Genomic DNA, 26,647 nt, shown 5'->3' on the forward strand with positions numbered 1-26,647 from the left:
CAGTAATTAGAATGATTTTTTTGTAATACTTTTTTCCTGAACTATCCGTGGTGACATCCATCCATCATCAGACGGATTTGTTTACTCATTCACCTTCCAAAAAATGAAAAATCAAGTAATTTGTATTGAGAGCTTATCCTTGTTGCTACATGGAGGGAGCATGTGATCATTTATCTCACTCTACTCCCTGCTCCCTTGTTTGAGGGATTGTGCTCTGAGGAAGTGCACATTTTTCAGAAACATTCAAAGTCCTTCCCCTCCTTCCCCCAGTCTTCAAGCAGTAGCATTGCCCTAACAGGAGTGCAAAAAGAGTCACCTCATCCATCTGAGCACCTGCCAATGGGAATTTGAAGTACACAGTAGAATTAACCAGGCATGTTCCATATTTTCCCCTCCATTTTCCTTTTATCATAATGTTTCCTTGCACATCTACAAATCTAGTTTATATTTTCAGTGCAAAATATTTATTAACTGTGGTTGTACAAAACAAGAAAAAGCATTGAGGATGTCATAATCCCCTGTCACCTCCCCGAAACGGGTCCTTGTCTGTCCTCCTTGTCTCGCTCCTTGCCTGTACTTTCTAGAGCAGCACATCCTTTCTTGGTAATTTCACGACCTTGCTGATGATTGCTACTGTTTACCCAGCCACTTTTTCTGCCCTGTATTGTGCTTTCTCTTTCACCAGCCTCCCTGTTCTTTCTAGTCTGAATTGGCCTGTTTAGCCTGCTTTCTCAGGTGTTTGCTCTCTCCTCTCCTTTCCCATTCCTCAGCTGTTCTGTAGGTTTTAGATATCTCCCTTATTTTCTAGAATACTTTTCTCCTCATCTCCCCTTCAGATCCCATCTTACCAAGGTTTCCTCCTTGTCCCTGACCACTGTATGCCTCATTGCAGCCAGATGAGTACCAAAGGGTAGCATGCTCTCATGCTGTGGTGCAAAGCAACAGGCTGCTTGTCCTCAAATGCACTGCAGTTTTATCAACGCATTAGTGTAGGGAGAGGCTGGAGAGCAGCAAGGAGCAGAGCTGGCAGTTAAGCAATAGCTGCCAGCAGCAGAGGAAGCAGCAATAGCCTTGCCTCATGGGGGAAGGTGGCTAGAGAAGCAGGCTGTAATCCAGCAGGCACATGTGAGGGAGATCTGCAGCTCCATCAGACTGATGCAGGACATAAGTGTGGCCCAGAGTGCCCATCTGTGACAGGGCCCTTGCCTTTCTGAAAGCACAATATTTGCTGGCCTTTTGCTCCTTCATGGCTGGTTTTACCCTTTACTTAAGAGGTGACAAAACCCCCACACAACAAAATAAGATGTTGGGTCCGCATCATCACTTGCCGGTGTCTGGATTTAGGCAGTGTGAGCCCAGGAGGGTCCTGACTTTAATAAATGGGGGAAAAATGTTTCCTTCCTGGGCAGGTTAATAATCAGATCATATTAACAAGTAAAATTTGATTAGGATTCTGATTAGGAAAGAGTAAGCCAGGAGTTTGAAGCTTGTTGTGTCAACAGAATAGATTAGCTTCAGTCTGACGTTCTGCTTTCAATAAGAACCTGGTAATAAAATTATAGCGTCTGACTTCCCTGTGAGGTTCTGAACATGATACAGACCTTTGAGTCAATTGCTAAATATCACAGGATATGCACTGGGACTTAGTCAACAACCAGGCAGGAGACTATCAAATCATTTAATTGCAGCAAAAGATAGTAAGAACAGATGAGGGGAACCTTTGCCTTTAAAGAATGAAGCAAAACTTGCATGTTTGTTTGGAAAAATCTGGTTGTTTTTGCCTGAGATGACCTCTCAGGAGAGCAGATGTCCCAGGTAAAGGGCCCTGAGCTCACTGTTCTACAAGGCTTTATTTTGCAGGCTATAGGAATGTGAAAAATGGCTGAACCACCACAGATTGCAACCCAGTTCAATGCTGAAAGAAATTCTGAACAGTTCTGGCAGTTGAACCTTTTTATTGGAAAGTGTTAAGGTGAGCAATGTGACCGGCACCTTGTGAACAGGCCAGTTACATACAAGAAGCAAATGCCAACATAATGTTACCTGGAGTTTGTGTTTTTACTGAGAACAGATTTTAAAAGAAAAGAATAAAATAATTCCTGTGGGGTTTTTTTGTTGAGCCTGGGTACTTTCAGCCAGGGCTTAGAAACGACTACCGGATCTCCATATACTAAACTGTTGTCATTTTACCATTTAAACCAGGGTCACAGAAATTCAGTGTATCAACTGTTAAAGCCATACTGTAAATTGCTAACATATTTAGAAGTATAAATAATGCTTAGCTCACTTTTCTCATCAGAATAGGATCCGGTGATGGTGTGATTAATCAAAGCCTGTTTGGCATCATTAGGGGGAAAAGAAAGCTATTAAGGCTGCCTTGCTCTCCAGGCGCTGAGACTGTACTGGAAGGAAATGATCTCTGACGTGAGGGAAGACGTACTGCTAATTCGAGAAACAAAACTCCACCTGCTGTCAAGAATGATTAAAGATCAGAAGGGTAAGTTTGTGATGACTGTTTGATCTTCGTGGTTAATGAAGTTAACTGTCTAGTCAAAACCTCATTAATGTTAACTGTGGAATTTTACATTGTATCTAAAACTTTCCCCTGCCCTGGATATGTTGAAGCAGGACAATTTCTCCCTTGGAGCAGCTCACTCGCACCAGCTCAGGCACCAAAAGAGTGAGAGAGTGAACATCACTCTCTGCTCGAAACAGTAAGCTCTGCTTCTGCAGGTTACTTCAGGCCCTGGTGCAACTGGCTTTGAGTGTTCCCTCTCACAGTGCTTTGCTTTGCTGCATCCCTTGCAGAGTTAACAATGCTCTGACAACTTTAATTAGGGAGCCAGGGGATAGGAGCAAAACAACATTTCTGCTACCTCTTTGAATTTCAGTGGTGTGGATTTAAATCAAATCATTTTCTGTGCTAGATTACAGCTGGGCTACCTCTTTCTCACACAAATGATTTGTTTGTCCATGACCTCTATGGATTTTATCCTCCCACAGATCACTGCGAGTTAACCTATGGCAGAGAGCAAGATGTCCTGATGGAAGATCAGGTTTTGTATTCCAAGGTTTCTGCAGGAAACCTGCAGACTGTCTGAAGCTCACACTAAGGGCAATGCTTTGTGATCCATCAGCTAAGAGAGTGAGCTGGATGATGTATGTGAACAGGAACAGTCTGGAAAAAACAAGTTGCTCTCATGAGCACACTCTTTCTGCAGAAGATGATAGGAAAGCACTTGTGCTTAACTGGAACCAGTTAATGGTATTAAAGCTCAAGTAGAGTGGTTTGTCTTAGAGGGCATGTAAGCTAAAGCTAACCGGTGTGAGCCAGACAGCTGTAAAAGAGTTTGTCTTGCAAGGCCACCCTCAGTTATGAGGGTGTTATTACTGTAATTATTGTATTATTACTGTATCAATAACACCAGATATTACTGCTTGCTTCTGAGATTGCTTCAGTATTGATAGCAAAACCACTCAACTTGGGTATTGATGTATTGATGTGTAATGGCAAGCCAAATAATGTAAATTGATAGCAGTAATCTGTTTGTTAATTAGATTGATTTATTAATTATTAGTAATATGTTGATTAATGAATAAGTGTTATAGTCCCTATCAGTTCTGTCTCAAGCCTGCAATGTAAAGGAGGAGAGTCAGACTCTGAGGCAACAATGATCTGATTTTGGGCCTTGCATGACACTGTCTCTGTGGCACCTGAGACAGAAAGTGCTGAGGAAGTGCTGTAAACACATCTGTAATATTGCCCTGGTTCCTCCTCCACATATGCTGTCTTCCATGCTAGTCTGCAATCTTTTGAATTCTTCCTTAAAGTTGGTGTATTTAATTTAAAAGCTCTTTTATTACCAGTTGTAGCTCTTTAGTTCAGACATGATCAGAATTTTCTTGGTCTCCCTTATATCCTGGTGAATGTTTTGGTTCCAGTTAGTTTTAGATTATGGTGCCTGTTTTGGAGAAGGGGAGGTTGCAGATTTTTGCTTGGAACTCTGTAATCAGCTTTCCAAATCTGTTTGGATACTTTTGAGCTGCCATTGCAGGAAGGACAGTAACCTGTTATTTTTTAATTCCTGTGAAATTTACAGATTTTTTTAGTTTCTTTTTGAGAAAATTCTCATTCCTGTTTTAACTTCCTTTGAATCTTTTCTAATGATTCTTGGTCAGCTAGAATGTCTTATGAGTGGTTTCATTATTTGTTCCATCTTGGTTCCCCAGTTCCTGACAGTTTCTCTCTTACCATCTCTCTCCTGTGTTAGGTTTTGCATTAGCCAGGATTTATTGTGTTTTCCCATGTGGATGAGCACCACTAAAACACATGGGTATGCCATTCATGATATCTTCACATGAAAATTCTCTTCAGGATGGTGGAGAGGCTGTTTTCCCACTCAGAAATTCTCTCATGTCTGCTGTTTACTATAGCCATGGTCACTGTTTCTTTGGCCATGTCTCTTCCATATGCCCAGCCAACAACAAATGGCTATGCCTTGTATTCAAGTGGATTTATTAGGGATGCTGATTTGTATGCAGGATTACTTATTATACAAGACTCTATTATAGTCTTGTGTTAAGATCTAGTTGGATGACAGAACTGAGTGCATTAAAATACCATTTGAGAAGCATTTATTAGTTAATACTTTGAAATGCACTTGGTTACTTTTCCTCGTGTAAATTTATGTAAATATTTTTGCATTGAAAGCCGAGTTACTATAATAAAGGCAGTATTCTGCATAGTGAGGAAGCTGAACTGTTTGAGTTTGGTCACCATATCACTTAGAGCTGAAGATGCTCATCCTGTCCAGCCTGATTATTTTCACAGGTCACAATAAGCTTTTTTTCCTCTCATTTCATCTCTGAACTCGGAGTTGAATTGTACCCATCAGAGAAATGTTAATGTTTTAAAAGTTCTCTTGATGCCTACTGCTATGCCAAGGCTAGATTAGTGCTTCAGGTTTCGCTCCAGGTGCTTCTGCTGGTTCAGCTGTTAAGCCTTCCTTAAAACTTCAGAAGCAAATATATCCTGTTTAATGTGAGCTCTCCGCATGGTTAAAGTTCCTTTTCAGCATTTAAATCTCTGTCCTGCTGTAAGTGGAACAAGATGGATTTGTTAATTTGTTGACTTTACCTCTGCCCAACACTATAGATTGCTCCCTCTTTGGAGCTATATAAAGAGATTTGACGGCTTCCTCCGCTGGAGCTAAAGATAGCCACTAAGGGTAGCAGCTTTATAAAGGATATCTCTGAATGCCTTGGGATCCAGCTCCATTCCTGGTGACAGCTATTAGCACCTTTTAGCTAATGTAAATGTAGAAAAGCATATACATTATGAGGAGAGAGCAAATGTTTGAATAAGCACTCCAGAGAGAGCCATAGAGGCAGCATTAGGATGGAGCACTGCATCTAAGGACTACATCCTGGGAGGGCAGTGAACACAGCAATGTTCCTACCTCAGCTTCTTTTTTTGTGCCTCCCCCCCTTTAAAGATTTGCATTTGAAATGATTTAGCTTTTGCTAAAGATAAATTTTCATGAGTTATGCTCCTATTTACTGGCAATTTCACTCTTCCCTTCTCTCTCTTACTGTTCTTAAAGGACCAAACGATTGATTTTTCAGGCAGAGGCAGTGTGAAAGGAAGTGGTCCACGAATGTTACTCTCGAGGGCCTATCCCTGCTGGCTTTTGTTGCCAAACTTGTTCCTCTTACCCCTGCCTATAGTATGCGTGAAAATTTCAGTGAAAAAATTCTACTTCTCTACTGTTGTTCCTGATATACTTTGGTTTAGGAAAAGCTGGGATCTGGCACTGTGCAGAAGCAAACCCAGGCTGTGCTGCAGAACGAATTACGTCAAGGTACACCAAGTGGGAGTTGAGTTAAAAAGACATTGCACATAGAATTGGAACTACCTTATTCTATGCACTGGTAATCTTGCTAACTCTAATTTTATCAGAAAGTCTGTCTGATTTGATTTCCCTATCCTGTTTCTTTCTGTTTAGTAAGTGCAGTCACTTTGGCCAGTTGCGTGTGTTGCGTGTGTTTCTTAAATTCATGAAATGAGTGTGATCTTTCTTATTTTCGGTTAGGAAAACAGAGCTTTGTATCAGCATCACTGAAATTGAATTTGTGGAAATATTTTGTCTATATGAGCTTTTATTTGATTCTTTAATTTATTTCATTTCCTGAATTTAGATTCAATTATGTATGTTCTTCCTTTTAAATGTATTCTGTTGTCCATGCTAGGCTAGCTCTTCTTGTCACAGATGCAAGTATTAATGAACTCTTGGATCTGGTGTGTAGACATTATTGAACACTTACAACACAATCTGAATTTGTATTTGCTTTCTAGCTCTGGAGAAAACAAATTGTCATCAGTGATGTACCCATGCAGGTGATAACTTGATTGCTCTGGTGAGAACCTCAGAGGGCAAAAGATATAGGTTAGTGAATGAGCAGCATTGTTCCTCTTCTGGATTTGTAGTTGGCTTTTTTTAAAATAAGCTTTATTATATATATAGGGTTTTTTTGGGTGAGGTTGAATGTAGGTTTGTACTGACAGAAGGACTGTTATTTCCTAAAAAAAGTAAATAATTGGAAATGACTATATTTAAATACAATTTAATCTGTTACTTCTTAGAGCAATAGGGTGTTCCTTTCTTCCCTCTGTTCTCTCAAGTCCAGAGCTGGGCAGTATGCAATAAACCCTTGCATCACAGCTACATGGACTGAAATAGATGGAAAAAGATCACATCCTTAAATATAAGACTTGTGCTGGCATTCCAGTACAAAGATTCCTAATGTTGTTTATTTAACATTATTTCTAACTGTAGGAGTGACAGGAAAAGACTTAGTGCAATTTTTCCAAAAAAGGGGAAACTCCAAGGGACTCCAGAACAATGGTTACGGACATGCAGAAGCCCAAGCATGGGAAGTTGGGTATGTTTCTATTTTTCTTTCTTCCTGTTTCACAGCCAATCTAATGTTTATAGTTGTGTTCAACTGCTGGTATTTGTCTCAAGGTGCTTCGGCATTTCTGAACTAAATGTCCCACAAATAAATGATGGTGGGGGCAGCAGAGAATCTATCTATACAGAACAGGAGATGATACAAAAACGAGGGCCAGGACAGGGAAGAGAGGATGATGGAAGGCATAGCTGTATCACCAGGTGGAATATGAGAACAGGCAAAATATTTGGGGGATGGGTGTCTGATGAGAAAAGTACGTTACTGTTTTCTCACGAAGGAATAAAATTTCCTAATAATTTGTCAGGCTCTATCTTTTCAAGCTGAAATCCATTACTAGATCAAAGTAAATGCCTTGCTGCTAATAGAATAAATGTTTCTAAATAGAATGTAAATGAGAAGAATGTATGAATTTAAAGAATTTTGAGTGGCTGGGTGGATGGAGTTAGCCTTATTTTAAAAACTGGCTTTTTGACATAATTTGATAATAAGTAATAAGCTTAGTTTCTGATTCTCTTGTAATTTGACATGTAGCAAATAGTTATTAAATGCATGTGCTGCATCGCACTTTAAGCATACACAGTTAATGCAGTGGTAGTGGTGGCCTGGGTGGTTTATTTGCAACCCACCTTCCTTCTTTCCTACCCTCCCACTGTAAACAGGTGGTGCTCTCCCTCTCTGGCACACCACCATGATGGAATGCTGGTCAGCCTTGCTCAGCACTGAATTATGCCAGCTTGAGCATGCTACCCTCTTCCAGAAGAGTGTGGGAGCCTTTCAGGGGTTAGGAGAAGCATGTAACTAGAAGTTATGTACTTCCTGTGTTCCCTGCATCATATTCTGCCTAGAGAAGAAACCTGTTTGTTTGAAAAGCCTGTATTGGGCAATTCTTGGAAACAGACACCTGGATGGAGATACAGTCTTGTCAAAAGAAAACCCAGAAAACATTTGCACAGATGTGGCTGACACAGGAGGTCATGATCCCATTTAATATGTCACTGCTTAATCTTAGCTGAGATAATTACATACACATGGCTGGCTGAACATGAAGTCAACAGGAAGGTATCCAGCTACATACGGTACTACAAGTAAATCAGATTTAACTGCCACAACCAGCAGCTGAGGATATTAGGTGAATACCGGATGTTCCCTGACACCATTTACCTAAAAAATTTACATGTATTCATTCTTTCTTTGTCTTTATGGGCTGGTACCAATAATGATAAAATGGATATAGAATTTAGTTACTTATTTGCATGTATATTTCAAAACATGACAGAATGAAAACTCTCTGTCCAGGAAAAGGTGTAACATACTGCCGAAACCAGCTGCAGTGCTGGGTTGATGTTGGCAAGACCATCAGGTGTGGCTTGTTTGATTTAGTGGCAATCAGTGTGGTGAGCATTTAATACTAGTTATGGCTCTGACCACCTGCTAGCCCCAGCAGCACAGTAGCTGTAGTGTGTGAAGCCTAAGAACAAGGCTGTTCTGTAGCACCTGGAACCAGTACAAAATGTTCCCAGTGCTTTGCCTTTGGTCATGTTGACTCTAAGTACTTTGTTTTTCCAGAAGGCCTCACCTTCTGGCCACACCATTATCATGTTTCTGTCCAAGTGTTTTAATAGCTGTTTGAACAACCTGGTCTAGTGGGAGGTGTCCCTGCCCGTGGCATTGGGGTTGGAACAAGATGATGTTTAAGGTCCCTTCCAACCCAAACCATTCTATGAGTCTATATCTACTGCAGTAGAGCTACAGTTTGGTATTATTGCTTCTGGGGACTTAGGAGTTGCTTGGGAAGTCCACAGGGTATTTTTTCATGATGCTGCCTTTGCAGCATGCAGACAGACCCATTGGTTTACTCCGCACTCAGGCAGTTTCCTGTACAGCCATAAACAAACACCACAAACTGTCTTGAGTTCCCAACCTTAAAACAAGAGTATCAGCTCTCTACTCCTGTTCCTTGCTGTGCCTTTAAGCTGTTTGTGAGCAGGGAATTTTTTTCTTCCAATGTGTAGTAAACTGAACTCTGTAGCAGTGTAACAGAATCAGATGTGCAGCGGCCCCCTAAGATTCATTGCTAGGGTATTTTGTTAACCAGGCCATGAGCAGAGGCCTGCATGATGAGCTTTGGGAAGGTTTCACATGCCTACTGGGCATGTGCTTTTCTCTGAGTACTGATGCTCTCCACTCCCTGACCCAGGTCCATGAGAAGGCCCACACCTGTACACCCCCACTGAGCTCCCCTGGGCTTTGCAGGACTTTTCATCCCAGCTGGACTCTACAGAAGCAAATCTGGAGGATTAGTCTGCAAAAGCACGAGCTCTAGGTAAGTGCCCTCCCTTGTGTTGTTCACACGCGTTCTTGCAAATGGAGATTTCAGACAAGTGAGTGAAGACATACTTCGGTTTTATTGTCGTTTAGGCATGGATAGAAACATTAACTCTTTTGCACTCTTGGTTCTTGAAACGTGCCTATAGTGAACTCGGAGCAGTGAAAAACCCAGCTCCCAGGACTGGCAATTTAAAGTGCATAGGAGATCTAGCAGAATCCCAAAAGGCGAGGAGTTGTTTTATTTCCTTTTTCATAGCTAAGGAAGTTGAAGGACTTTTTTCTTCTCCTCTCCCCTGTGTTCCCCAGACAGTGGTATGAAAATTTTCAGCCCTTCCCTATGCTTTCCCTTTTGATCTTTGGAGGTTTCTTCTCTGTATTTAAGAACTATTTGTAGTGTTATAAACACAGACAGGTGAAGTTTGCACACTCCTTCACAGGACTCGGTTACAGCTTTTCCTGTTCAGAGTTATGCCCACTGTATTGTTGGTGGTCATTTTCTAAAAAATACATATCACTTGGCAGTGTTCTTGCACCAAAAGGAAAAGATATATTTGTATATAAAGTAACCTTTTTGTGTGTTCACGTTTTATTTTGGAAAAACAGGTGTTTAAAAATTTTAGAATTTTTTTAACAAAATTCTAAAAAGAAAAAAATCACAATATTTACAGAGATAACAGAATGGCTTAGCCATGCAAAACAAATTACTTTGGTTTTTTTCCCCCATTTTACTTTGGTTTAAATATTGACCAAGATTGTAATTTTTGTCTTTTTGCCAAATAAAACAGTAACAAATCAAAGTTTAGAGGCATATAACAGGATTTCCCTCTAATGTCTTATACAGCATAGAGTTTATAGGACATCTGATGTATTTAATCCATGCCAATGCACTACAGGAAGCTTTTATTAAGACATCAGTCACTACTGCCCAGACATTTAACATTTTACAAATTTACAAGTAACAGTGTTTTCTTCCCCCTAAATAATGCAAAAGTGGCAAAATACATTTCCTAACGTCCATCTTTTTCTTTTATTTATTTATTCATTTTTGCCTACCAGTCTATAAAAACTTACTTTTTCCCTGGATATTTGTAAATGGAAACCTGATGTTCTGCTTACCCTCCTGTTTCTCTCCATCAAAGCTACCTGTTACTTTCTTTCAGAAACACACTTTCCGCATAAGATGAAACTTCTCTCCCTCAAGTACAACTTTCTATTGGCCATTTACCCTAAAACTTCTTATCAGTACCATTCTAAAAATTCCCTCAAGCATAAAACATGTTTATAAAGTTACAAACTTGAATGTAACTAAAGATACATAGACATTTCATTGTTACAATTATATGTACTGTTCGATAAATTAGGTACCAGTTAAAAACACTAGAATTATCTCAAGGTGCATTCAATATCTGTAGCATAGTTAACAAAAACACACAAAAAATATATATATATTCTATTTTTGTGGAAAAAAAATGCAGCTTTGATATGACTACTTTTTAAAAAAAGTTTCCAATTCTGACTGGTATCTTTCTGAAATGAAGAAAAGGTACAGTACTTTAAGGCAGCGGATAACATAAAGGAATCAAAATTAATCCAGAATTCCAGTTCCTTATCCTAATTCTAACATGAAAGATGACTGTTAACGTATCAATAAAATGTGTCGTGCTCTAGAAGAAAAGGATGATTAGCCACTGTCTGTACGTAGGCTAGGAATTTTCATTGTTTTCCTTGCTTTAATACCCAGACTTCTTTGTGGAAACTCGTTGTTCCCTTTCTGTCTGTTCAGCTTTGCATGGTTTTTTAAATGTTCACTTTTAGTATCAATTTAGTTTATTCTTGTCACAGCTGTCACCCTTCCCCTTTACTGTGATTTCAGAGAATGAAAAAGGAGTTTGACATTTTCCTTTAAGACAGTCTTACACTCTAGGTACCTGCTACCAAGCAGAGGCTTCACTGATAACAATCAGAATTAGACATGTACCTGCTCAAAGGGTGTCATAAAAACAATTGAAATAAAACCATTACACTATACATCAGATTAACAGCAACTCCCAGAACAAAGCCTTACAGTGTATAAAAATAGCTACGTAAAAAATTTACATAAAGGCAAACAAAAAGAAATCTTCAGTGCAGACATTTACAAAAAAATATTTCAAACAGAACACAACATGGTGACCTATTATCATGGCTGTTGCCAAAATTAGTTTGTGGGGTATTTTTAGCTTGAGATAATTGTGTCTAAAATCCTTTGAAAACTTGGTAGTATGATCTGTTTAATACTTGAACCATGAATAGCTGTCACTTCTTCGTATATGTTTAAATACAATCCACGTTCATGCTTCAATTGATCTATATGTATTCTCTGAAATTGTGAAAGATAAAGCCAGTTAAACATTTTGAAATATGTTAACCAACATAACTACTCAGTATTGAACCTTCAGATAAACAGCTACATGAATAGTACTTTCTTTTGTCACTCAGTGATGAGAATACTTTCTTTCATGATAAAAATAGCTGTTGCAATATTATTCCTGCTAAGTCCAGTAAGTTTATCTGGTAAGTAATGGATTTATGTCCATTTCATTTATGTAGATCTACTGATCTGAAAAAATAAAACAATTAGAGTAAAAGATTGTACCAAAGGCACATGATGTTATTTCAACTCCTATGTTCAACAAAAACCCCCAGTTAGCTTCAGCTCCATCTAGTCCCCTCAAATTTTGCCATGTTACAGAAGGTACCAGGTCCAGATAAAAAAATACAAAACAAGCCCTAACCAAAAAGATGAGAGAATTTTCCCATAGAATTGAAGTAGAAATGCTGGGTATTTACATGGCAACTTTTTCAGAATCCTAATTTACTTATATTCCACTTTTAAATCATTCACAGGGCATAATTTTGGTATTCCAAATCCCCTTTTCCAGAGAAGTAAAACTTTAAAATTTCAGACAATATTAACATATTGAAATTATTAGTAAGGAGAGCTGTCCTTATTTAAATAAGGAACTTTTAAATCTAAATATGGAATGTCATAATTCCACTACATGCTTTAAACCCCTGCTACCTCAAGTAGGTATCCAATGCTATTTCCTTAAGATCACTGAAAATCAGGGCTGCCTACAGCTTTCCTGTTGAGGCACTCACAATGTAGAGCCACAGAATGTGTACTACTCTCATTTTGAAGAACACTTGTTGACTAATTCAAGAAACCTGTAGCTGGTTAGCTGGTTTCCACACTCTTTTGGTATCACAGTGTTAATTTAAAACGGCCTCGTTTGGCCAGAAAAATGGTCTAAAGCCTTATTTTGGGTACTTAAGATGAGAGATGCAGCTGTGGCACATACATATGCAGCAGTGGTGTATATATATGTGAACACCGGGTGGTGCTGTTGGTACTTTGTAGTGCTCCTGTAATCCCTCACAGAACCTCGGCATCTACCTAATTATCTGTATACAGCTTATTTTATACAGATCCCAGCTGGATCATACTGTTACTAACTTAATATACCTGTTACTAACTTAATATATAGTGTCTCTTTCCAGGATAAAATCAATAATAGTATTAGTATGTGAACTCTTGAGTAAAAGAATGATTTTATTCTAAGGCAAGTTTCATGCCTTTTTCAGTCATGATGCATAAAGCTTACCAAGGACTTAGAAAAAAACTTGCTTTCTGTATGGGAAAAAGGCTCCTGTGAACTTCTGAAGTCGTAACTCGAAATCGCCTAAAATATACCTAAGCATACTCTTCATATCCATACATACACACACACATACACACAGGTATACCACAGTAATACATTATACGAATCTGTATTTTCATTTCCCAAAGTACATGGGTTAAAATAAAACCAAGTACTAAGTTACATCTAAATGTCAGGCTTCTTTAATATGTGCATATGCAGGTTTGAATTCTTAACTGGCTGGGGGCTTGAGTTTGTCTGTCCTAATACTACACCACTCAAAATAACTACAGTGCCTAACCTCTGAAAGGTTAGCACTAGACTCCATGCTACTACCGTGATCACTAAAAGAGAAATGGGGACAAAGAGATGTTAAATGCTGCAATATGAAACACTCACCTGGAGTGATGACTGACACGTTTTCTCTTAAGTTTCAGATTTATGATTGTTTTCTTCTAGCTTTTTGTTTTCTTCTATATTTCCAAGATCTTTGTCTACATGTTTTGATGCTGTCCTGTAATGAAAAAGTAAGGTAATTTTTGCATGTCTACAGCATTTTGCTCCATCCTCACTGTCTCCTCCCCTCTCAGTAAAACAGAAAACTCTTACAGTTCTGTTCTGAGCAGAGCAATAGGCTTGCATATGTCTGTAAACAAGTCAATAGCATCAGTTCCCCCGCTGGCATTAGCACCACAGGAAGTATTGCAGAAGGATCATGTATTTGGGTTTGATTTACTTCTTGAGGAATTCAGAATTATTCTGAGCTAGCATTTAGTAAGGTTAAACCAGTTGTGCAGATCCATGTTTCTCGACAAATTAATTGAGTAGCTTGTTTCAATAAACAAGAGCTTGCTTTAATGTACTAAAATGTTACAAGTGTGGCTAAAATATCTTGATCAACACAGCAATCTTTTGTGTACTTGCAGTAATTGACTTTCAGAGTCAGTACCAAATGGAGGCTCTACAAATGTGAAGAAATTAATGAAAATTCTGGCAACACCAAAAAAAATAACCCACTCTGGCTTCTCAATCTGTGCTGGCTGTGACTGACAAGCTTTGAGTAAAGAAGAGACTGTGTAAATGTTGAGGAAGAAAAAAAGAGGTATGCCTCATTTAAAATAGCAGGTCTTCCTTAATGTGAACGGTGGATATGAATTAATGAGTTAAGTGCTTAGTTTAGCTTAGCACAATAAAACCACTACACCATTCATTTAACTTGTGAGAAGCCTCACTGTCTGCCAAGGTGAAAGGTTCCTGCAGTGCTGCGATAACATTTTGAAGGCCACAATTTTTAAAATGCAAATGGGCAAATGTGTTTGCGTGGGCCTAGGTAAATCCTTTGTGTCAAAGCAGATTATTGTATATGTGATTTTTTTCTGCGGATAATTTGTTTCCCCTACAGAAAAGTAATGTCTGTTGTGACAGATTCATGCATATGCTCAGTCTTGTTTCAGGGTAAAGATCTGTAGTGACACTGACTTGCAAAATACATTGACAACACAGGTTATCAAGATACTATGACATGTCACGCTGACACCATGCAGGTATGTACCTCCCGAAATGGCTGATCTGAGTTTTTGCTAGTGGAGTGTTTCTGTGCACATCCTCCATCTGAGCAAAGGCTGCTAGCAGCGGCTAAGCACGATGAGTGCCCTGAGTTGAAGTAGCCTTGAATGGTAATGTTAAGAGAGTACAGTTTAGTCCTTTTCTCAGAAGAGCTTCTGAAGGGGTGCAAATGCACCTAACCCTCAACAACTCTTGGTGGAAATGCTGCTCTCTGGGCTGGGGAGCAGAGGTGGAGTGCTAGGGGGGTGTGGGATTTTGAGCCCCAAATCCCACAGATTACACTAAATGGGACCATTGTAAAATCTTTTTGGTTTTAGTGTAGGTCATTTCCCAAGTGGCTCTAAGTTTTAATGTTTCAAAGCTGCATTTACCTTTTACTACTGGGTTTAGAGTGCCTCTGTTATGTTTGTGTGGCTGACAGGTAGGTGCCTGTGCTGAAAACCCACTTAAGGATCTGAACTCCTACTTATCGCAGGCAAATTTAATTGTTAAAATGCTGAGATTGTATCACAAAGTAACTTGTTCAATAGTGGTAAATATCTATTGTGCAGTAACTTTCTATTTGCTTCTGGTATTCAAAACCTGAAACATGTGGTGTGCATAGAAGAAAAGGATGTGAAATGCAATGAAGAAGAAAATTCAATGCTTTGGTAGAGACCGACCTTCTGTGATCTTATTAACCTTTCACTAATTTCTTTAATCCTAGTAGAAAATAATCTCTCTCCCCCTCCCACCATGTTACAAATTAAAAAACCATTTTTTATTTAAAGAAAAAAAATGTTTGGTTTAGGTAGGGCACAGGATTTGGCTTGTCATATGGCTAATGAGTCTTTTCCATAAGCAAGTCTTTTAAAATGGGAGAAGGTAAGGAAAGAGATGGAAAGCTGAAAGAATCTGGACTCAGGCAACTACCTGAGCTGAAATGAGTTGGAGGTGAGAAAGCAGTATCATGCATGTCTACCCTCATGTAACCACTTATGTCTGCTCTTGCAGACAAGAGAGTGGACTGGATAGGCTATTGGCATTGCTCCATGATCCTTTTTTTGGCCTCTTATCAAGAGTTTTCCAGTGCCCAAAGCAGACTGAACCCCACATGACCTGACACTTAACAGCAGAGGGAACTCTAACCAGCATTACTGGTCTTTGATTAGGTTAAATTTATTCAATGACTAAATCTGGGAGATTCTGCAATGCTATCAGGTTTTGATTTTTGAAGTGTTCTATTTTAGTTCTGCACGCAATGAAACTGTTCCCCTCACTAAATGTCACCTCTATTTTCCTAAAGCCAAAACTGGTGAAAGTGGGACATTTAAAAGGCAGCACTCTGACTTTGAAAGAGGCAGGCGATCCAGAACTCTTTTGGAGGATGGCATATACTGCTTGCTTGGAATGAGAGCAGCAGTAGTTTTTCATGTCTGACAATTGGATTTAGATTTTCAGTGCCCAAGACTGAAATACAGCTGTTTAATTCTGATGGTTTTGTGGCCTTGCTGACTTTCTTTTTTGTTTCCCAAATACTGATATCTAGGCAGATTCACCACCTCAGCACAAGCAAATCCGCTGCCTTTTTTAGTTCCATCTAAATAGTGTTATGAAGAGACAGGAGAGTAATTTCGCACTGAGTTGCAGCAGTGTGATCCATTGGCAGTGCTCTGCCAACAGCAGAGGAATAGCTGACCCTGGCATGGCACCAATCCTCAGAGCTCGACAGACGTGGCCTGGGTTTGTAACAGAGAAATGGCTAAAAATCGCTTCCTGAGGTGACTTGAGGCAGAGGAAAAATGGTCCTTTGCCAGTTTAACAACACTCAACAACAGCTGTTCTTTATGTTTTTTATGCATTAACTCCTATCAGCTTGCTCCATTTGCAACTCAAGAGTGACTTCCTGATTCTATCTAAGCAGCTGGGCAACATGGTCCAAATGGACAGAAATATTCCCAAGAATTTGCCAAAAAGGGCAAGACAGCCCACTTTGCTCAGGCCACCTCACACACTTTGACGTTATCTACAGCCCCACAAATAGCCTATGTCTTAGCATGCTCTGGCCTGTTGTTCTGAAGAGTGAGAAGTTGGTTGTATGAACATGAGCTTATTTATGTCTCTCAACTGTTCTGGTTTTGGTTTTTTTTTTTTTTTAATTCATTTGTAAAACATGGATCATTCTGAGCTCTAGCTAAAATTATGACTCATATTTTACATTTATCTAAGCTTGCTCTTCAGGAAAATAATTATCCTCAGGGAATCCTAATCAAAACCTCTCTGTACGTAGTACCAAAGTGAGGCTTTTAGTTTTCTTTGGAGTGTTTGTGTGTGCTGAGGGGCTGTTATTTTCATGGATTTTGTTCAGGTATTGCTCATGGCATTGTTTGTTTTTAATATAAAGACCATTTTCCACCTCAATTGTTTTGCCTGCTGTAGAGTACATATAAACTGCACATAGATGATGCAGAAATTGCTGTTGTGGTTTAATTCCTAATTTCTTTAAATCTCACAAATCTAGGCCTCGCCCTCAGCATTATTTAAGGAAGATAATCTGCTGTGCTCTTTGTCCTTGTTACCCAAGTTTGTGATAATGACAGGTAAGAAGAATACACATTGGTGTAGTTCTGGGTGCTGAAGCAAAAGCTATGCATTACTTTTGAAAGGCATGTTACACACTCAACTGCACAGTTGCAGAAGATTTTCTAGGAGGTAACAGTCTTATACAACCAAATCTAGATTATTTGCAGCCTCCTTCTATTTACCCCCATCTTGCTTTCCACTTCCTCTCATTATTTTCAAATGTTAACCAGTAGGAAAAAAGGTAGAGATATTAGAAAAATATTCCAGTCATCAAGAAACAAGTGATCATCTTTTAATTCATGCCACTTTTATAGATTTGTGATATGAACTGACACTTTCAGAGATGTTTGTAACTTTATCTTTTCACTGTAAGTGATCTGCGTGAAAATAGTACAAATGCTGAGTCTTGTTCAAAACATGCAGCAAGTTTCCTACCTATTCTGCCTGCCACATTTGGATTCATATGCTTATTTCCTGTAAGGTATCAGAAAAGCAGAATTGTTATGCTTCAAATGTTCAGTTTCAGAGATACTAATAACATTCTTGATTACTATGACCTAAGCAGAATTTCAAGAGTTTGGTATGCTCTGAGTATGAACAATCTTAAGACTGCTGCTGTGCTTCAATTTGCCCAGCTGAATTTTCCTTCACTGCATTTTAAACCACTTTAACCTTGATTCTAGCCTCATGTGACTTGAAATTTGTGCCCCTCCAAACCCAAGGAGCAAAAATGGGACAAAGGTCCAATCTACATGTAAGACTTCCATGAACAGGGATACAGGGTGCTGGGTGTATTATTTTCTTTCTAAATCTTTAATTTCTGTTGTACTCTCATCAGCTGTTTCTAGCCAGATGAAAATTTCATACAAGGGATTTACTGAAGATGGGTGTCCTAGAATTACTCAACTGAGGTCTGACACAAAAAGTTTTAGAAAGATTCTGAAGTGCGAAGTTATATTCTGTTTGGTGCAAATTAGTTTAAAATATCCTTTTTGGAAAAAATGAGAAATCTGTAGAAAATGTGTCTTTTTGGCCTTCTGCTCAGATGAAGGAGAAACATGGCATGCTGGGGTAGGTAGCCTCAACTCTTTATTCAGGAGGTGGCTGGATTCAGGATGTGGAATACACGAGTCCCTGATTTACGGGGCAATGTCCATAGTGAAAATAATATGTGGCAATAATTAGCTTTTGCATCAAATAGAGCTGAGGCAGTGAATAACTATAAGTGATTTATTGTGAGTATATTCTAAGATTACAAGTGGAATTCCTGCTTAGTGTGGATGACAAGACAATAGAAGATTATACAAACCACAACACCAATAATGAAAAAAAGTAATTTTTTTCTTGCCTCGGTAGACTTGGAAAGTTCTGTGCTGCTGCCTTCTCAGACTTTCCTTTGGCGTCACTTTGGGGATAGAGATTAGGTGAGTTACTGTTCATGAGTGGGTTCAAAAAATAAGTACTAACTGTTGGCCTGTATGGAGGTGGAGGGGTTGTGATTAGTCACAGGTTGCGTTTATAGGTGTAAGATGCTTTTTGCAAGTTCTACTTTGATTTCTAGACTATAATCCAAAATTAAAACTGTCAGAATAGTTATTGACACTGCTTACTCTAGCAAGTATGACGTACTGAGAACAGGAGATTTTAAGTGACTATGCATCAATTAAGGGTTTCAGAAGCCAGCAACCATATATTAAATATGGGAGACTATTATTTAACTATAAAGGGATTTTTCTTTTGTTCCCAGTGAACCTGTCTAATTAATTCTAGCTCTAATTTTTACTCTAAGCTTGTAGAAGAGAAGTTGAGCATGAGGAGGCATTGTCCGTTTAGAATATGCTGTATCCTATCTTTCAAGCTGAAAAAGTTATCTGAAGTCATAACCTCATCTCAGCAAAGGACATGCTATGTTCTAAGCTTGTTAGCTTTCCCCACACTACATAATAGAAGAAAAGATAACCCAAACCAGTGAACCACAGTTTCATGATTCCACATTCTCATATTCAAAAAGGAAAGAGAAAAGGAAATTATTCTAGACATTATTACCCCAGTAGCAAAGTGTAGGAGGAGGAGCTCAACATTGTTACTTTTTAATTTATACCAAAAGCAGCATAAGCTTTGCAAAAGATATTTTTTTCCTGTAAAATATCTGAATGTGGTTCTGTGCTTGGATAATTTATAGCAATCCTTTACTTGAAAAACTTCCAAAACCTGCTCAGTTATGGCTGGCGTAAAATCCTATATATTATCCCAAAAAGAGTATTTGCAAGCAGATGGGGAATTCCTTGTTGTACTTTCACATGAAGACATTTGTTCATAGTAAAATCCCACTAGTGTATTTTAGATCTCATTTGATCTAATTTTATCAGAAGGTCATAGAAAGAACAACTGAACTTTAAGATTGCTTCTCTACCTATACTGATTTGTGCATGGTATGCATAAAACTACCTTAATCTTCCCTGTAAAGAGACAGCTGTAAGAACCCTTCAGAAAGTAAGCTTGCCCTTAGTTCTCCATGGAGACAAATGTATGGGGATAAGGCCAAATGGCATACAGTTATGGCCATCTTTAAAAGGATGGAGAAATGTGGTTACTTTTTGAGATCATCCAGTTTACTGTCTAAAGTGAGCCTGTGTAATAATGAAGAAACTTGAAAGCAAGCAGGCCTCACTGGCAAATCCTGTTCTATGTCTGGGATGGATAAAACGTATTGATTTCGATGACAGCTTCCAGATTTTCAGCAACACAAGGTCTGTCATTATCAATTTTACTTCAGAGATCTCAAAGTATACATGAACAAATAAATCAATTAAGGATCTCTCTTCCACCTGAGATGGTGTAAACTTGATAAATTCTGTAATTTACTCAATTTCTAAAGTAAACAAGCTATACAACTTCTAACTTAAGGCAGTTTCTAATACCAGCGAAGCCACACAGAGGTTATATCCCACAATTAAATAGCAGGTACTATATTTAAATGCAAGAATAAGCACAGACTTGGCTGTAAGGAAAGAGAATCTCATTACAGGTGTTGGTCTATGAAAAGTCTTGGAACACCACTTCCAGGAAATGAGGCCTGCTAAGCATTAGGACAAACTGATCAGAGGTACCAAGTTTCCTTTTTCTACCTACTGTATCAACTTTTCCTCAGATTACCGGAATGCTGCAGGAGGGAAAAACAGGTAAACATACATTTCTGCTTATCATTATTCTTAATTTAGTATCAAGTTTTCCATAAATTCTTACTTTGATTTCTTCACATAGAGCCAGTAGACAACACCTGCAACCAGAGCAGCCAGCAGAAGACCAACTACAATCCCCACTATTAGCTTTGCCTGGTCATTAACCTTTTCACTATTGTCATCTGAAGCAAAGAAGAAAAGTTAATGAGGTGAAAGCATGACACCATTTTTAAAGAATTTCCATCAGAAACAAGAAAATGGGTCTGAAAGTCAAAATTAAAAGGGGGGAAAAAAAAAAAAAAAAAGTAGGCACTGTTCTTAAAAACACATTTAAAGCTCCAGGACTGGTGAGGCTGCACCTTGAATACTGCATTCAGTTCTGGAGCCATCACTACAAGAGAGATATTGAGTTGCTGCAGCAGGTCCAGAGAAGGACAACAAAGCTGGTGAAGAGCCTGGAGAACAAGTTTTACAAGGAACAGCTGAAGGAACTGGGGTGTTTATTCTGAAGAAGAGAAGGCTTGGGGGGGACCTTATCAGTCTCTACAACTACCTGAAAGGAGGTTGTAGTGAGGTGACTGGTCTCTTCTCCCAAGTAACAAGTGATAGGACAAGAGGTAATGGCCTCAAGCTGCTCCAGGGGAGGTTTAGACTGAATATTAGGAAAAATTTCTTCACAGAGAGGGTGATCAGGCATTGGAACAGGCTGCGCAGGGCAGTGGTGGTGGAATCACCATCCCTGGAAGTGTTCAAAAAACGTGTAGATTAGGCCCTTAGTGACATGGTTTAGTGGTGGACTTGGCAGTGCTGGGGTAACATTTGGACTTGATGACCTTAAAGGTCTTTTCCAACCTAGCTGATTTTGTGATTCTTAGTCAATCATGGCACCAGCTATTTCAAATCAAATACATCTTTGAGGGACTGTGGAAATTGTTCAATGACACTACATCAGTCTTGAACTGAGACAGTCAACATAAAAGGTTATGGAGACAGAAAACCATACATACCATTTCTATCCTCCGGCTCATCGTATTCTGGAATATTTACTGGAATGAAAAAATATTAAGATTAAATTAAAGACAAAATGTATTATAGCAGAACACCACCTTTAATTGCCTATTTACAGCAATGACAGAAACAGAAACTTAATGCGGTGTTTGCCAAATAACAAATTAATTAATCTTATTGTTAAACAGAAGTCTTTCCTTTGAACTATAAAATGTCCAATTGAAGAATCTTATTCAAAACCTGTAATATTAATTCAGAAATATTTCTGACTCAGTATTTCTGTGCTACCCTTCCACAAACTGTATCATTTCACCACCTGTCATTATTGAAAAGTGATGTTTGATTAAAGGTCAGTATGGCTGATTTCTGTTCCAAGTCAAGTCATACCAGTAATAATAAACTGGAATGTGGGGACTAAAAGACAGTGTTAATTTAGTAATAAAGAATGTTGTCTCTTAAATAATGTATTATTTTTCAGTATTTTTGTACTATTATTTTGTGCTATTACTTTGTAATATTATTTACTTTATTATTTATATTATTATTTATATTTAATAATAATATATTGTATACATGAGATAGCTAGCTAAGAAAGTTATGAAGACTAAGTGACTTCATCCAGAAAGCTATCAATAAATTTTACGTACTACTGATCCAGAGTGGATTTACAATTGCTTGACTTAGAACAAAAAGGTTAAATATCTTTGTATCAACATTACCAAGCAGACCAACCCTTCATGTGAATGTAAAGGGGGTATTTTATGTGATACTATAACTTTAAGGAAATGGTCTTTACAAGACACTCACTAGCAGAGACATTCAGAGAGGTCACAGTCCTTTCTAGCTCATTTTCTGCAATGCAAGTTAAAGTTACATTTTCCTCAGGAGCAATTACAATTTTACTGGAAAATTTTCCGTTAACGTATTTGGTCTCCTCTGTCTGAAAAGGTAAAAAAAAAAAAAAAAAGAAGATTAAGTATCCTTGAAAACGCAAAGAACAATGCATGCATTATCTGTATTACACATTGAAAATGTATAGAGGGAAAAAACTTTCAACCACTATTTCAGTTTTCCAAACAACAGTGATAGAAGTAATGCATTATTTTATTAGTGATAATGTATTTGAAAAAAAACACCACTTTGGCCAAGATATCCAGTTATAGCTACATTTTATATAGTGTGCTGTCTAAGACCACTTGATAAAGAGGTATTTTTCAGAAAGTTAACCACATTCTATATTTGCTTTTGTTTTTTTGACTATTAGAAAAATATTCCAAGTGACAAAAAACCCCAAACAAACTCCTAAGGTCTAATTTCTATCTTGCTGGTTTTCATTTATGTCTTTACAAGGAAAATAATCACTGTTTTCCTTTCACAAAGTTTTCCACTTTCTAGTTTTCCAAGTTGTTTCCACGCTATTTTGCCAAGCTACATGTACTTAGTAGTATCTGCAGTATCCGTACTGTAATAATCATGTGACGTTGTTCCTTAAATTTGCTGTACATCATTCTTAGGTTAATACAATACCAGAGAAAACTATTTTCAATCATCTATATAGCTTCAAGACAATTCCTGCCCTATAGCTTCAAGTAAATAGACAGATTTTGATAGCTATACATAATTTCTGTAGGATTAGAACAAAACCTAATGGAGTAATAAAATCTATAGGAGCACTGTGCATTGTACTTTCAGTCTCTGACTGCTTGTATAAATATCTTATTTTTCCTGCTAAGGCAAAATGTGGCGATGCTTTGCATGTGATTCGGTAATCAACATGAAAATACTTCAGTTTGCTTATTTTCCAGGTATTTTTTCCTGCTGTATATGGGTACTCCTTATTTCTCCCCCAGGATGACTGCATTACGGTTCTGTTTCCAGTGAGAAACAACAGGCACAACCATACAAAAACAACTAGGAAGATTAGGATAAAAACTGTAAAGCCCATAAGGAACTATAACTATATTGACTGTATTTTCTGACTTGTACTTGCTACATTTCATTCCATTTCACCCAGTTTATGTCTACATCAAGTACCCATTTTCTTTCTAACGTCAGTTCTATAGTTCCATCATTATTTTTAAATTCCTTATGCAATGGCAAAATCACCACATTACCCAGATAAAACAACTAAGTACCTTCACTTAACTTAAAAATGCGTATTTCATTTGTAACCTTTTTTTCCCTGCCAGCTTTGGCTTGCAGCCAGTGGATCTTCTGTGCCTTCAACTGCTCTATTCAAAAGACCTTTATCACCAGAAATCATCCATATAAGTACCATGTAGCTGCAGCTACTACTTAACCTTCTCTTAGATAAATGAAATAGACTTAATTTCTTCACTGTCACTACTTGGAAAATGTTCTTTGATTTAAAATTGCACCTCCTATGCACTACATTTTGGTGAACAAAGTAATAGGAAAGGTACTTGCTTTATTTATGATGCTTCCACTGCCAGTAACTGTCCATTGCACTGCTGGTTTGGGGAAACCTTCCACATGGCAGACAATTGTTTTAGACATTTTGTTTGTGTTGGTTTTCTTTGTCATCTTGATTTGAGGTTTTCCTACAAGAACAACATTACAGTTACCCACTGTTTGAAAAGGACAATTAATAATCGTAGCTATCTGCTCCGTTACCTTCCACAATAAGTTTAAGTGTCTTTCTTTTCTTTAAACCTTCAACCTCCTGCAGAGTAGTTTCACAGATGTAGTTTCCAGCATCTTGATATTGAAGACTTGAAAATGATGGACTTGTTTGCATTCTGGTATTGTCCTGGTGAAGTAAGGAGTTAATCTCTGTGAATTCTAACTCACAATACATTAACTTCTAAATTATAAATGTGACTACTATCAACAGAATTTTTCACATGCTTTGGTAGATGGACTTGTTTGCATTCTGGTATTGTCCTGGTAAAGTAAGGAGTTAATCTCTGTGAATTCTAACTCACAATACATTAACTTCTAAATTATAAATGTGACTACTATCAACAGAATTTTTCACATGCTTTGGTAGATTAGAGCCTTACTCTCAAAGTGTTCTCCCATTAATAATTTCATTTGTATAGCTGGCAGCAACATAACAGCATGAAAAGTGGAAAGTACTGGAGATTTATAAAAGCTACCTCCTTTTCTCTTGAACAACTTTGCTTTTAAATCAAGGGCATAAACACACTGAGACACAGATAACTATCCTCCAGGCCAGGCTTATGAGATCAACATATGCTACCAAACCACCATCATGTATCATTATTTTTAGTTTCCAGCAGTACATGTTTTATTTAAACACAGAGTCTATGCTAGCTACCTTTTTCACCAGTCACTGAAAACCTGTTGCAACCATCCAATGAACTCTCAACCTGCCCTCCCCTTTCATTATGTTTATTAGAATCAAGACCAAGCCTGCTTCTGAGAAAACAATTAATGAACCCAAATTCCTCCAAAAGGCTTCCTTCTCAGAGTGACCTGATTCTCAAAGGGCCTTGTACAGACCATTTCAAAAAAGTTCTATTTGTGTTATAGTAGGCACTAATTCGCTCCAGTTGAAAACTGAGATGATAATTACAGTAACTGATTTTCAGTCATCAACTTGAGTCAGTCGCTCTCATTTTAGCCATATGTGTAAGACCCATTTTAACAACATTCTTCAAAAACTCCAATGAACAACTTCCTTCCTTCCTTCCAAAACGCTGAAGTAGCAGCAGTAATATGAAGAGGTGAACACCCAGATGAAGTGTGAAGTAGATGAATTACCGACCTTTATCCAAAACACTGTTGCATTTCTACTAGAAGAAATTGTGCATGACACAGGGAGGGCCTCTCCAATCTGTTTCGTGACTTCTCCGCTAGGAGTGAGCTGCAAATCCAAATCTGGGAGAGAAAGAGCATTTGTCAGAAGTTAATCTCTGAAAGCCTGGCCCGTTTCAAAGGCTTTACCAAGGAAAGAAAAATGTGACTAATTGCACTCATTAAATTCAAGATTTCATTTCTTCAATACAATCTAAGTCAATTTTACAAGTAAGGGAGAAGAGAGAATTATTCTAAAATAGGCATTGCAGAACACTCACATTTTTTGCTGTAATTATAGGCTAAAAGGAAAAGCAAAAACTCACTAATCACTAGACAAATGGATACTTTTTTTTTTTCCACGTTGTATTGCTAAAAGACTGACAGAGAAGGTGCAAGGAGTACTTCACATAGCAGCAAGTGCATCTTGAAAGGGGAAGCACAGACTGCTGTGAAGGGAGCTTGCTATGGGCCAGGTAGAAATGCATCTTCAGGGAAGGACTTGTGCAGGTGGAGACAGATTAACCTACATAATAAGTGCGATGAAGAGGTGAGGAAAACAAGGGGTAGCTTTCTCAAATGTGATAAAACAAGTTAACTTTTGTCCTCAGCATCTGGAGAGGATGAAGACAGTCAAATACAGTATGTATGAGACATGATACTGACTGAAGGGGTGAGGAGTCTGAATTATAGGGTTGGGGGGCCACACATGAGGCCCTCTCATTTATAATTTTCATTTGTAACTTAAAAAGCCATTTTTGTTTAACTCCAGGCTTTGCGTGACCTGTTTTAACTCCAGGGAAATTGCAGTCAGCAATAGCTATGTCTGACACAAGGCAGGGTGAAGCCAGTAACAGAAAGATCAGGAAATAGTTCTCTATATTTTTCTTAGTATATGGACTTGGTGGGCTAGTGATTTCTTAAAAATAAAAAAAAAAATCCTACACTGAGAAAAGCAGAGTTTGGCAAGCTAAACCTGTTTTGCTTCCCCTCTTATGGTGCCTTGCTTGTAAGCCAAGTTGCCTGGTCGAATGACTATCACAGATGCACACACACAGACACATGCTATCAAATGGCAAGCACACATGAATTCATCACGATTATAGTACTTGCTGGAAAAGGACTGCAAAACATCCTTTTAGCTTTTAAGCAGAGTTTAAAAAAAGGTTGAGGTAAAAATCACAGTTGGTAGAGGAAAGGGAAAACAGTGAGTTTTCCTTAACAAAACAGTGAACTCAGCTCCTGGTTTCATTCAGTGGTTGCCCTGGGAACACCATAGTAATTAAAGGCAGAACTTCAGGGAACAACTACGGTCCATCCTGTACTATTAGTCTGAATTATTATCATCTGTGTAACAAGTCTAATACCTAGCCCAAGAGGTCACAAAAAAAGTACTTTCATCTGTGCATGAGTAAAGCAAAGATCTTACCAAAGAGATAAAATGGCATTTTGTTTCTGTATTCCTATAGGGATTTCTCACACAGCCTCCCCAAACTAGTAAATGCAACCAAACTAACAAGACTCTCCAGAGCTTACCCTTGCTTCCACAAGCAAAAAAAAAAAAAAAAA

The 26,647-nt window shown here is 38.2% G+C and overlaps 1 protein-coding gene and 1 long non-coding RNA gene across 4 annotated transcripts in view; one reads left to right on the forward strand and one right to left on the reverse strand.

Annotated features, from left to right (window-relative positions):
* The first annotated feature begins 5,655 nt into the window (after positions 1–5,655).
* On the forward strand, positions 5,656–19,273 carry LOC115601515. Its single transcript, XR_003989372.2, has 5 exons — positions 5,656–5,931; positions 6,356–6,446; positions 6,837–6,942; positions 9,170–9,295; positions 13,907–19,273. It is a non-coding gene; the product is annotated as an uncharacterized LOC115601515 (long non-coding RNA).
* ALCAM (activated leukocyte cell adhesion molecule) overlaps positions 9,355–26,647 on the reverse strand; it is a 124,136-nt gene continuing 106,843 nt past the window's right edge. For 2 of the 3 annotated variants that reach the window (XM_030471621.1, XM_030471624.1), the window contains exons 9-17: positions 25,050–25,162; positions 23,933–24,068; positions 23,726–23,859; positions 22,106–22,238; positions 21,298–21,336; positions 20,355–20,472; positions 18,457–18,513; positions 13,380–13,494; positions 9,355–11,659 (exon numbers count right to left, since the gene is read on the reverse strand). In XM_030471621.1, the coding sequence (XP_030327481.1) occupies positions 13,407–13,494; positions 18,457–18,513; positions 20,355–20,472; positions 21,298–21,336; positions 22,106–22,238; positions 23,726–23,859; positions 23,933–24,068; positions 25,050–25,162 (818 nt within the window). In that variant the 3' untranslated portion in view covers positions 9,355–11,659; positions 13,380–13,406. The remainder of the gene's footprint in view (positions 11,660–13,379; positions 13,495–18,456; positions 18,514–20,354; positions 20,473–21,297; positions 21,337–22,105; positions 22,239–23,725; positions 23,860–23,932; positions 24,069–25,049; positions 25,163–26,647) is intronic. The other variant, XM_030471622.1, reaches the window with a different exon arrangement.

The sequence above is a fragment of the Strigops habroptila genome, chromosome 2 (genome assembly GCF_004027225.2).
Source record: "Strigops habroptila isolate Jane chromosome 2, bStrHab1.2.pri, whole genome shotgun sequence".
Classification (NCBI taxonomy): Eukaryota; Metazoa; Chordata; class Aves; order Psittaciformes; family Psittacidae; genus Strigops; species Strigops habroptila.